Source organism: Manis pentadactyla, chromosome 9, assembly GCF_030020395.1.
Source record: "Manis pentadactyla isolate mManPen7 chromosome 9, mManPen7.hap1, whole genome shotgun sequence".
In the NCBI taxonomy this organism is placed as follows: Eukaryota; Metazoa; Chordata; class Mammalia; order Pholidota; family Manidae; genus Manis; species Manis pentadactyla.
The window spans coordinates 9,051,951-9,064,786 of record NC_080027.1 but is presented as its reverse complement, the minus strand read 5'-3'; the positions used below and the strand labels follow the sequence as shown (position 1 = coordinate 9,064,786).

General features: G+C 56.3%; 2 protein-coding genes and 1 long non-coding RNA gene across 7 annotated transcripts in view; 1 reads left to right on the top strand and 2 right to left on the bottom strand.

The window, feature by feature from the left end:
• Positions 1-12,836, top strand: part of KCNQ1 (potassium voltage-gated channel subfamily Q member 1) — a 324,142-nt gene that overhangs the window by 154,625 nt on the left and 156,681 nt on the right. The window lies entirely within an intron of this gene.
• LOC118907337 (uncharacterized) overlaps positions 6,519-12,836 on the bottom strand; it is a 209,454-nt gene continuing 203,136 nt past the window's right edge. For both annotated transcript variants that reach the window (XR_008999104.1, XR_008999105.1), the window contains exon 6: positions 6,519-6,530. This is a non-coding gene — a long non-coding RNA (uncharacterized LOC118907337). The remainder of the gene's footprint in view (positions 6,531-12,836) is intronic.
• LOC130684778 (uncharacterized) overlaps positions 9,392-12,836 on the bottom strand; it is a 28,086-nt gene continuing 24,641 nt past the window's right edge. The window contains exon 2 of the mRNA XM_057506725.1: positions 9,392-12,320. Coding sequence (XP_057362708.1) covers positions 12,220-12,320 — 101 coding nt within the window. The 3' untranslated portion in view covers positions 9,392-12,219. The remainder of the gene's footprint in view (positions 12,321-12,836) is intronic.

Sequence of the window (12,836 nt, the reverse complement as noted above, 5' to 3'; positions counted from 1 at the left end):
TGTGAATGGCTCTCTCAGCCCTTCCAAGAGTCTCTTCCCGGCATTCTTCCCTTCTCTTCATGGACGTGTCACTAAAGGTGCTTTGGGGTGTCGAGCTGTCCTGAACCGTGTGCGTCCCTGCAGGAGTGAGGCCTTGTGGCCAGGTATGGCCTTTGCCTCACAGGTGACTAAGGAACTTGGAATCCAAATCATAGGGCCTCCAGGCTGCTCGTGTAACTGGAGGGCTGGTAGGATTGGGTAGCCAGGATGAAAGGACAGGGCTGTCTCCAGGTCGTATATGATCCCACAGACCCTACCCGCCGTCTTTCCAGGCCCCCCGGCTCCTGGGGCACGTGCAGAAGTGTTTGCAGGCTCCATGGGAGCCAGCTGGGTCACTGGGAGTCAGGGGTGACCCATCCTCCGGGACCCGACAACGGAGCATACCTCCAGGTCGCCACTGGAAAGGGGGCTCTGACCTTTGGGTCCATCCTGGAGATGACCTGATAGTCGCACTTGATAAGCCGGCAAGAGCAGAGATGTGAACAACAACTGGGCTGGGCGGGTACAGATTGATGCCTGGAGGCAGAACGCTGGCTCACCACTCTGGCTGAGGCCTGGACAGACTCCGGGCCATGAGAGGTCCCAAAGCGGTGAAAGTTGGGAGCATTTGTGGCTGGTGTTGTGTGCAACACAGGCGGCACTACCCGCTCTGAGCAACAACCACATGCCTGCGGGAGCCACCACCCTCACGCGGGCGGACCCCACCCAGGCCTCCCTGGGCTGCTTGGCCTGCCCCTTCTTGTCCTCCCAGCACTCTTCTCCAGCTGGAATTCGTCCCCCTCCTCTCTCTCAGCTGCAGCCCAGCCTGGGTGCACACACACAAGGAGCTGCCCCCCGGGAGCACAGGGCTACCACCCAGGAGCCATGCAGCTGGGCAGTCAGGCCTCCTCAGCCCCCTGGGCCTGCAAGGCCCGTGCGGGGAGGCATGGGCAAGGAGAGACAGGCCCCGGTGGCCCACAGCTGGCCTGTGCGTTTGCCCCTTTTGAGGTGAGGGAACCAGCACACACCAGGATTCCTGGGGCCCCAGAAGCAACCCAAGCGCATGCAGCCACGTCAGCCAGGGCACATGACCGCTTGTTGTCTACCTGAGACAGTAGCTGTCAGATCTGAACAGCCCTGAGCCCTCTGCTTGCCATGGGCCTGGTACGTCACCACCCACACAGCCAGCTGCAGGCTCTGGACGTAGGGGGTGTACTCTGCCACTTTCAGCAATGGCTGGGCTGAGTTGGGGGCCAAAACCCCAGACCTCAGCCAGATGGGTCCCTGTCCTACAACCTGCAAAGGCCTTTCCCAGCAAAGACCCATCCAGAAGCAGTGGCTGGACGTGAGCCAGCCGGGAAGGAGTCCAGGCGTGGTGCTTGGTGAGGGGTCTGTGGTGGGGGCCGGGTGCAGGGAGCCTGAGATTTCGGTAGACGGACCACCTTGTGTCTGATCAGGGCAGAGTCCAGACTGAGCCGGCAGGGGATCTACAAGCCCGTGAGCTTAGATGCTGCAGGCTAGTCCCAGACCATCCCAGTCAAGAGAATAGTGCAATAAAGCAAGTCAAATGAACGCTTTGGTCTCCGAGTGCTTAGAAAAATGACATTTACACTATGCAGTGGTCTAGTAAGTTCAACACCATTGTGTCCAAAAAACCATGTGCATGCCTTGTAAAAAATACCATAGTGCTAACAAATGCCAACCATCTCCTGAGCTTTCAGTTGTGGTCTTTCTGCTGGGGAAGGGTCCTGCCTCAGTGTTCATTTCTGCTGGCCGGTCAGGGGAATGGCTGCTGAAGGCTGGGGTGGCTGCAGTGATTTCCTAAAATAAGGCAACAATGAAGTTTGCTGCATCTGTTAACTCTTCCTGTCACTTGAATACTTAGAAGCCATTTCCTTGTCACTTGAATACTTAGAGGCCATTGGATGGTTATCAGTTTCCCTAATTTCAATATTGTGTCTCAGGGGACAGGGAGGCCCAAGGAGAGGGAGGGAGATGGGGAAATAGCCGATGGAGCAGCCAGAACATACACAACATTTACCAGTTAAGTTTGTGGTCTTACATGGGCACAGATCATGGTGCCCCTGATTCTGGGAATACCACCAAAGATCACCATAACAAATACAGTAGTTTAAAGGTTTGAAATCTTGCAAGAATTACCAAAATGTGATGGAGACACAAAGCCAGCAAATTTTGGGAAAATGGCACCAATGGACTTGACACAGGGTTGCCACAGACCTTCACACAAACTGTGAGGTGCAATGAAATGAGATGTGCCTATAACTGGGGTACCATCCCCCAAGGGAGCCCTGCTGGGCCGGATGGGATGCAGGCATACTGAACAGGTGTTGCGGCCTCTGCCTGGGCTGTAGCCCTGGGGGCGCCATGGCTAGAGGAGATGGCACTGGTGGGCACCATGCTTATTGAGGGCTGTGACTGCCTACAGGGCAGGGAGGGAGATGGCCAGGTCTTGTGCCCACACTGAGGCCACATCCCTTCGCCTCCCAACAGCCTTTCTGGTGGTTGATGCCCCTAAGTAAACTCAGTCCCGGTGGCTCAGGGACACATCGAGGATCTCTGGGGCAGCCTGTCCCCGTGGACCCTGCACAGGGAAGAGAGGTGCATGCCTTAGTGTGTGTCTGAGGGATGGGGACGTGCAAGAGGGTCTCGGGCAGCAGAGTGGGGCGGGGGGCAGTGATTGAAAAGTAGATCCATTTTTCTTCAGCATTTCACTGATCTTAAATGTATTACCATGTTGGGCCAGTTCCAGAATTCAAATTAAAAGCATAAATAAAGACATATTTTGTTTCCATCTCAAGCTCTCCCCGCCCGCCAGGCCCCAGGGAGGTGAGGTCACTGTAGCCTTGATTACGGGAAGGTCCCTAGGGCTGGGTGAAGCTCCTCTTTCTGGGGCCTGTTGGCCATCACTGGAGAGAGGGTTGAGGGGGCCAGAGGTCAGTGAGCAAGCCTAGGGAGTCGCCAGGGTGCAGTGGCTTGGGGAGACAGAGTAGTTTTGGCCACGCCAGCCCCAGGGCCCTTGCACAGCTCTGAGAGCTGGGCTACAGCCACATGCACAGACCTTTCGGGCACATTGTCTTCCAGGGCCAAGAGCAGCACAAGTGAGCCCATCTGTCTCACGCTACCTTCCCATGTCCCCCTCCAGAGCCTTGCTGCAGGGGTTCCCAGGGGCCAGTATAAGGTAGAGGGCCATCTATGGCACAGTGTGGGGGACAGGGGGGAAGCTCCACACTCCAACAGGACCTGAGATGAGTTCCCAGGCTGCTGCCCTGCCCAGCCCATTGTTTTCTGCCCACTGAGGGTCACTGGCAGGACAGTGGGAGGGGAGGGCCACCCCTGTGTGTGTCCCTGTAGGATCTGCTTATCCATTCCTAACTCAGGGAAGCCCAGGATGCCCACAGGCCAGGCAGCCACGTCCTCCTCCAGCTCTCAATCCATTTTGCACCAGCTCTCTAAGCCCTTAGCACTGGGCCAGGGACCTTTCTGGGGTGTCTGATTCCCTGCCCAGTCCTCAGGTCCTGGGAGCAAGGCATGTGTGCCTCCTCTTGGCCTCCCTCTCTGGCACCCCTAAAATCCTGGGTCAGAAGGAGCTCCAGGACTGCTGCTCCTGCCCCAGTGCAGACAGGATGCCCACAGCCAGGGCCTGGCCAGAGAGGGGAAGATGAAGGGAAGGCTAGAGGTGCCTTGGCATGGGTGCTGGCATGCGAGACCAGGGATGCAGAGTTAAAACTGGCCTCGCCATGAGGGTCCAGGCTCTGAGCTTGGGGACTGTGTGCAAGCATGACCTGGGTACCCATCTCCTAGCAACCTTGGGAGATTACAGTGACTTCTGTCAAGTCCTCCCCACCAGTTCCAAGTCAGCCAGGACTGGCCTGGAAGCCATGCCTGCCCCTTCAGTTACATGTGGATACCCCAGATGGTGCAAGAGGCCAGGCCTGCTGTGAACACAGTGGCCTGTGGTTTCCCAAAGGGTCCCTCTGTATCTTGTCATGGTACCTCGGGCAGGGGAGACTCAGCTCATTTACTAGATTTCCCCCTCATACTGCTTTGCAGGGGGAGTGTAGGGTGGCACACTGTGCACCTAGGTGGGCCCAGGGAAGGAAGGCAGGGCCAAGACTAGGGCACTGCAGTTCCCCACACCAGGTGACCGTGAGCACCTCCCCGGAGAGCATGTGCCTGCGGGCCTCCTGCGACATGACAGCCTGTAGATCCTTGAGCAAAACCAGCCCTGTGTGCGTTAATTAGAATTTCCATGTCTTCAACTTTCTCCTGGACCCTGCAGAATCTCACGCCAAAACGTTCAAGTTTCTCTTTTCCAGTGAGGCTGCTGTGGTCTGGCTTTTCTCCACATCACTACTAACGTCTCCCGAATTCTGCGTTTGTCAGCGAGGCCTGGGCCAGCTCCATGCCTTCTGAAATGGGGCGACTGTCACAAGACTGAGTCCCGCACTTAGCTCCGTGTACCGGGGGGATAGCACTTTTGACAGGACCAGCTTTGCCTGGGACATTTCAGATGCCAGTGCCCACTGCAGCCTCCTCCCACAGACCCTGGAGGCCTGGAGGCCTGGCCCTGCACCTCGGTGAGCACCCAAGCTCCTTGCTTTGTTTCTCGCCCTGCAAATCTTGGTGGGAAAGGATGGAGAGGCAAATCTGGAGCCAGTGTCCAAGGGTACAAGGGAGGGGGCTCGCCAGGAACAGATGAGACCAGTTTGTCTTTGCAGACCAGTGTCCTGTCTTCTTCAGAGCTCCAGACCACCTCCGTCTGCACAAGGTGCCAAGGGAGCCCCACGGGAGCCCGCCCGGGAGAGCTGTGTGCATCTGCATGAGTCACAGGCTCCCCGTCAGAGCCTCACAGCCCCGGCCAGCTCCAGCCCGTCTCTGAAATGCACGGGGGGGATTAAATGTTCTCCTAATTAAATTAAAAGCGAGGCGGAGTGGCTCAGTGGGAAAGAGACAGGACTGGGAATCGGATGCCCTCAATCTGGCTCCCAGCCTGCACAGGCCCAGCTGCGGGCCAGCCCCCGGAGGCCCCCTAACCTCTGGGAGCCTCACTTCCTCCATCTGAGCACGTGAGGAGGATGCAGCCCGCCTCCCGAGGCCACTGCTCTGGGGAGTGTGCCACTGTTTAGGCAGAAGACCCCGAGGAGAGTGGGGAGGCTTACTCCCTCAGCGGCCATCACAATAAGCCCTGGTCCAGGGTGCTCTCGCCCCAGCTCCGCCTTTTCTGCTGGCAGTTCCTTGGCAAGGCTGACCTGGAACAGGCTGGCGGTGCTGCTGGTGTCAGGAGGAGGAAGCATCTATACCCTAGGGGTGGCTGGAGGACAAAATGACTTGATAAATCGCACTGATGTTGCTGTGGAGGCATTTCTGGTGGTTGGGGTTCCTCAAAGCTCCTACCTGTGCTCTTCCTAAACCTGGAACTGGGGATTGAGCCTCCAGACCCCTCATCAGGGAGTCTGAAGCACACGTCCCCTGAGCAGGGTATGGGGGCTTGGGGCCCAGGCTGCCAGTCTCTCAAGTCAGGCTCAAAAAGGACTGTCCTTGCATGCAGGGCTTTGTGTTTTCAACGTTTTGGTTGAAGGATTAAATGCGCACAGGAGTACACAGATCTCAAGAGTCCAAGAAGAAGCATTTCCAGCCCTGGGACCCAGGGACACAAAGAACCTCCCAGGAAGCACATGTGCTCCCACTTCTGTGAACTGATCCCCAAGGGTAACCCCCATCCTGGCTTCTGGCAGCAGGACTCTGTGTTGCTGTTCCTGAACTTTCTAGATGGATGTGCGCATACCCGTGTCTGACTTCTGTGAGACCCACCGTGCAGCTTGAGAGCTGTGCTGCCCTCTCCCCCTTGCAGTGGGCACTCTGCTGCGTGAATGGCCTACACTTTGCTTATCCATTTGACTGTCGATGGCCACCTGGGCAGTTTCCAGTGTGGGGTTGTTATCATTAGTGCTAAGAACATTCTGCACAGGCTCTTGGCGAATGCACAGGCTGTGTTTCTGGTGAGTGTCTGTGCCTAGGTATGGAGCAGCCGGTCGTCAGATGGGCACGTTTACTGTTAGCACGTACTGCCGAACGTTTTCCTGGGGCAGGCAATCCCATTTCCACGTTCCCTGGCAGATCAGGGCGTCAGGCTGCGCCACTTCCTCCCTGACCCTTGGCATTTCCCATCCGTTCCTTTTGAGCCCTGCTGGTGCATGTTTAGAGGTGTCAAATTGTGATTCGGGTTTGCAGTGCCCTGACAGCTAATACAGCTGAGCCCCTTCCCTTTTATCATCATTTAGCTGGGTATTGCCCTTTGTGAGGTGCCCATGTCTTCTGCCCACCTTACTGTGGGTTTGTCTGATAGCCTGTAGTTTTCTTTCTGTTTTTGCATGTCCTGGGTATGAGTTATTTGTCGGAAATACACACACGTGTGTGCACACACACACATTTACATTTTATATACAAGTATGCACTGCAAATAAGTATCACCTCCCCTTCTGCAGGTCACCCTTTTCCTCACAGAAGGGTGTTTTTTGATGAACAGGTCTTAACTTTTAATGTGATCCAGTTAATCAAACACTTCCTTTCTGGACAGTGCTGTTCGAGCCCCATCTAAGAAACTCCGACTACTCCAAGGTCATAAAGATATTCTAGTGTTTTCTGACGCTTGATTAGCTCACCTTTCACATGTAGGTCTTCAGTCCATCTGGAATTGGTTTTTGCTTCCAGTGTGAGGCTGAGATCAAGGTACATTTTCTCCCAGCATGGACATAGATTTGTTCAGTGCCCTTTCCTGTAAGACCGTCCTCTCCTGCCCTGCCACACCCACATTGCCATCAACCAGCTCACCACCTGCGTCTGGCTCTGTTTGTGGACCCCATTCACCTCCATTGGTCAGAGTTCAGTTTTTCTTTTTGCCAGGGTCATGCTTTGTTATCTCCGTAGTTTGATAACAGGTCTTGACCACTGGTCATAGAGGTTCCAGACAGTTCTCTTGCCTCGAAACTGGCTTGGCTGTCTCTGCATGGCCTGTTTCTCCATCCACATGCCAGTTTCCACAGAAAACCTCCCACGGGGCAGTGGCTCTCTCGATGAGTAAGGGGAGAAAGGACATCTTTACGACACTGAGTCTTCAGAACCATGGCCTTGGTCCCTCATTTATCAGGCTGATTTCACTGCTTTTACTCTGTTTTGTAGTTCTCAGTGCAGTGGTCACGGTGCAGCTTGTCTGAGATTCATTCCTTGTTAGCTGATGTTTGTTATGTTTTTGCCAAGCCCAGAAGCACTATCTTCCAGGGAACCCCGGCCACCTTGGGTCATCTCATCCTGCCGGTGGGACACTGGGCTGGCCCCCTCACCTCTCTGACCCTTGGTGTCCTCCGGTAGACCTTGGGGATGTGTCTCGTGGTGTTGGTGTGAGGCCTCGGGGAGACAGAGTCAGGCATCCAGCTGTGCACCTGATTTGAGAAAGTGACTGACAGATGGGATAAAAGGTCACCTTGGGACGGGAGAGCGCATGGGAACATCCCTTACTTGGCCTGAGACCTTCTGAAAATGCCCGGTCACGTCTCCATGGGCTACAGATGGGATCACAGCATGTGGCCATGAGCTGTTGTTCTTAAGATGGACCTAGAGGCCCAAGTTACCTTGGACTCCGGAGGGGCTGGAGGCATGTGCATGCCCAAGAGCCTCTCATTGCTGGAAAGGGGGCTCCTGTGGAGGTGCAGGGAGGAACCTCGGCCCACTATTTTGCTCTTCAGGGGTCAGGAGAGGTCAGAGGACAGTGTCCCGTGATGATCGTGCGTGCCCCAACATGTTCCTGCCATTTCTCCTCAGTGCAGGTAGGCCTGCCTGTGGAGGACAGCGCCAGCCTTCACACAGAACACGCAGGGTGAGCCATGTGTCCGCTGTCCCCTGGCTCTGCACAGCGGGCAGTGGCAGCCCCACGGCAGCTCTGTCTCTGGGTGGCTCCAGGCACCCCGCGGGGAGGGGGCCCAAATGTGGCAGCAGTGTTCACAGACTTGGTGGCGTTCAGGTGCTTAGGAGAAACTGAAATTCCAGGAGCAGTGACTGAGCCCCTCCTGCACACGTTCTTGAGCTAAGCCGAGGAGGGGGGTGCTGTTAGCTGAGACACCCAGCATGTGCCCCTGGTAGGCCCCTCGGAGAGCACCTGGTGCGTTGGTCCCCCATTCCCAGAAGGGACTTGCCGGTGTCACCCATGAGGTAGTGGCAGAGCCAGGGCCATTCCTAGACATGCTCTCCCTAGGGGGCCCAGATCTGTGAGATGGAGGCCAGGCTGTGCCCTGAGGGCCAGCAGACAAGGGCAAGGGAGGTAATAGGCCAGCAGGGGCAAAGGGGCCTGCCTCCGGTTCCGGTCCGTGCCTCGCTGAGTGTTTGTGTGGCCCATCCGGCAGGAAAAAACAGTTCAGGGAGAAGCAGTCTGTGCGGCTGTCTCCTCAGTGAGAATTCTGCATGGCTGGTCTCTCTACAAACCTGGACCTGGTACCACCCCTGAGCAGGGTGAGGGGCCTCACAGGCCTGCAGGCTGCTCAGGGGGCTCCTGGACTGTTCGGGCAAGGCTGACCTATGCTCCCAGGGTGCAGAGAGGCAGGCCCAGCTTCGTGACTTCTTTGGTGCCCCAGGGCCTCACATTAGGTGTCCACTAGATGTTCGAGTCCTCTGGTGACAAGGCAGGTGTCCTGGGCAGATGTCACACCTTGGGTACATGTCCTTGGCAGTGACTGGCTAGCAGGTGGAGAGCTGCCTGTAGAGCTGTTGGGTCTGGTCGGCCCATGGCAGGCCCAGGGTACCATCTTGGGAGTCCTCATGGAGGGAGGGGGAGGAGAAAAAAGGTAGAGGCAGAGGGAGACAGGAGTCCAAGCACAGCCTGAGTCTGGTGTCCATGTCATCCCCACACGCTTGGCCATGAACCCACTTTTTAATGAGTAATCTCTTGACATAGGTAGAGGCCCCAGAGGCTCACTGGGAAGACAGCCCAGGGAATAACCTGGAGAGGAGCACGGACCCCACCCCATGTTCCCACAGAGGTTCTCCCATTTCAGCAGGCACTAAACAACTTAGCAGGGGGTATACGCAGAGCTCTGAGGAAGAGTTTTTTTTTAGGGCCAATTCAAGGGATTTTTCAAAGGTAATTTGACTGCCCAGTTTGTCTTCTAGGACAAGATCAGGTACACTGCACCCAAAGTATAACCCTTGCCACAACAGCGTACCATGTGCCTTGCTAGGGAAACTAAGGCAGAGCTCCGGGTGACTTCACAAAGCAGTAGATACCTGCAACATGGGTGTAGGTAATGCTGTTGAGAGAGCACGGAGCTGCACACACACACACACACATACTCTCTCTCTCTCTCTCTCCCTTGGGGACCTTCTCTAGAGCCTCACTTGTGATTATGGGCCTGGGCCTGCTGCTCCCGGAGAGGGGAGTGGACAGCACCAGGCAGCCAGTCATTGGCTCCTGCTTCACTGCTGTTAGCTGATCTCTGCATCCAGGGCGTAAAGTGCTGGGTCAGGTCATATCGGGACCATGGGCTTACAGTCCTTGAACGTGTTCTATGCTGTCCCTCTGGCTTAGCCCAGTGTCCTCCACTCACTGGCCCAAATGGGGCAGCCATCCTCTGCCCCAAGGGGACCTTTCCTTTCCTACCTAATCCTGCCCCTTAGGTCTTTCAGAGGTGGGTTTATTTTTCAATGTTTTCTTTAGGTTTGTGTCAGGATTTGTTAAATTAAATTGACTCTCTATCAGTTTGAATCACTTTATCACTTGAATGTTTTTTTCCTGCTCTTCTTTTTGAAGTGCCCCATGAATGCCCCAGCCAAGTGTGTGGGCTCTAGGTGGGAACTCTTGAGGGCCTGGCTGCAGGGTAAGATCCGTGGCAGGAGCAGGGGGCTAGAGTCACAGGATGGGATGGCCTTGGCTGGACACATTCGCAGGAAAACTGGCCCCCAGCTTGATTGCGTTTGGGCTGGAGTGTGTAACGGGGCTGGGGCGGAGCTGCCCCAGGGGCTCAGAGGGCTTCCCAGAGATGTTCTCCCCAGTGATTCCCCACAGGCCCTGGCAGTGCCTAGGAGCCCTGTGCCCGTGGGCTCCTCTACCACCTGCCTGTCTCCTGCACTGAGAAGTGGACTTCGCCAGACCACGTGCTCTGGGTTTAGGGTGGAAGATAACCCTGTAAGTGTCAGGAGGTGGGCAGACTGGGAGATGGGAGCCCTGAGGCCAGAGATGAGAGGACCGTGTCCAGAGAACACACCAGCTCTGGCAGAGCCAGGGCCAGGCCCTCGGCTCCTGATCCTGAATCCCGTGCTCCTTTACTGTCCCAGTGAAACTTGTCTCCTCTAGTGGGGCCTGCACTCCACTCTGAACTAGGCCTAGCCAGTCCCCTTCATGAGGCATGGGCCAAGTGACCCCAGTCCTGGTGGCTAGCCAGGGACCTTCCCTGAGCACCATGGCCTGGTTGTCCTATCGCTGGGAGAGGAGAACATGGCATGTATGCGGGCCTGGCCACACCCTGCCCCTTATCTTGCTTCTCCCACACCCAGGACATCCCCAGGGAATGGGGAACAGTGTGTCCCCAGCTGAGTCTGCTTCAGGCCATGCCTGAAAGAAGAGGCTAGTAAAGTCAGGGCATTACAAAAACACTGAAATACTGGGTCTGGGCTGGCCAGAAGGGACAGTGAAGGTGGCCTCTTGGGCCATGTAGGACTTCATGGTTCTCAGCCAGGACGGCCCCAGTGGGCAAGACTAGTGCAGCAGCGATGCCCCCGGTTCCTGACCCAGACAGAGGATCACAGCAGCTGTGAGCAGGGCCAAAAGCCTGAGCAGAGACTCCAGGCCCAGGCCACAAAGTGCAGCCTTCTCCCCATGCAGAAACGCAGCCCACCAGAAGCCTGCCACCGCTTCTGGAGGCAGTCGCACAGGCAAACAAGGGGACTGTCCAGGTAGAGTGCAGCTTGGCCTTTGTTTAGCAGTGGACACTCTGCCCTGGTGCCAGGCCTCCCTGAGGGCTGAGCACCTGAAATGCCATAAATGCACCTGCTTGTCACAGTCCACACTGACTCTGATGACCTGAAAAAGGATCACTCTTTGCACCTGCTGCTACCTGGCCATGCAGGTGCAAGGCCCCAGTGACCTGGGCCAAAGAGAAGCTAAGCGTGAAGCCCATCCACCGTGTGGCTGATCACAGACTGTCTCATTCACTGGATCTGTGCCGGTCTCTGCCCGTCAATGTTTAACTCCCAAGGATGCCAGATCTCAGGGCTCAGAAGGCCTGGACTGGACAGGTGGGGCAGTGGTGGGGGGCAATCCTTCTTGCTAGTGTGTGGGGACCCTCTGGTGGGGAAGGGCAGTGTCCGCCTTTGCAGCAGACCCAGCCAAGCCACCAGAAGGACAGTAAATGTTGGCTATGAAGAGGGGCTCCCCGCAGAGAGCTGAGCCCCCAGGGTGCGTGCAATGGGGAGTAAGCGCTGCAGGTGGGCGTGGGCCCTGGGTGGGGTGCCCAGCCCCGAGGCCCCTCAGTCGTTTCCAGGGGCTTCCAGCTGCCCCAGGAGGGCCTGGTAGGTCTCCCTGCTGAGGGGGAGGGAGATGTGAAAGCTGGCTTGCTGGGGCCACCCAGTGTGGGCTCCGGGAGGGAAGGAATGTGACTGAGGCCGGGTGTGGCTGGGGAGAGTGCAGCCAGTTGTGGGTTTTTCTTGCGGCCCAGATAGACGTGAGCAAGGATGCAGGCCCCTCTCTCAGCTCCCACCACACACACTAGGACCTTTCTTCAGAGCGCGCTATGGAGCTGGAGGCCAAGGACACCCTCTGGAAATCTGAATTCCATTCGCTCTTGGCAAAGAGCAGCTTCCTGCCTGGGGAAGGTGTGCGCGTGTGTGCACACATGGCCGTGGGGACTTGTGGAGGGAGAGGCACATGAGCGGAGGGTGTTTGATGAGACATGTAAGGTGACCCCAGCATTCCCCGACACTGGATGGCACTTGCAAAGCCTGTCCTGAGGAGTTAAGACAAATACCTGGAGTGAATGGACTGGAAACGTGCAGGCTGTGTTGCCTCTGAAACAATCTCTGGCTTCAAACAGTCGTGGCAAAGCAGGCCTTTATATTTGAAAGCCAGAAGTTTTTGCAAAATAATTCAAAAAGTTTGTTGAACCTTAAACCTTCCCTGATGATTCCTTCCTTCTGAAGTTAACTCGTTAAAGTTGCTCCAATCCCAGCCTGGTGCCAGACCAGCTTCCTGGAAACTCTCGCCAACTGCTGGCCTTTGGAAAGGCTTGTCACCCTAATAGCTGTAAAAAAAAAAAAAAAAGCTCCCTGGGCACCTTGGCTGCAGGATTTGAAAAGTCCTTTGTGTGAGCTCCAGCTGCAGAGTCTCTCCAGGCCTCCCGTCTGGGGCTGACTGGAGCTGTTTCTCTTCGTTTCCTCTTAGAGTGGCGGGCGCTCGGCCCACTCTTCCCACCCAGCCTCACTGCCAGTGGCATGCCCAGGCCTTCCCACACCCAGGTGGGGGACAGGGATGCCCAGGGCAAAGGCCCTGGAGACGCTGGGTAGGGGTATGGCCCAAGTGGGTCACCAATTTTGTCCTCCCCTCCATTCTCTACCCCAACAGGGGTGGTGCCCCAGTGGGGAGAGATGGAGCCTCCTCCTAGGTCAACGTTGTGTCAGTTCCCCAGAATACGCAGGGCCCAACTAGCTCCCAAGAGCGCCGTTTCAGAAGGAAAGATGACTCGCCCCTCCCCAAGGCAGTTTTGGCAGTATAAAGCATGGATGTAAAATGGGGTCTAAGTTACAGTTTTTAAAAAAAG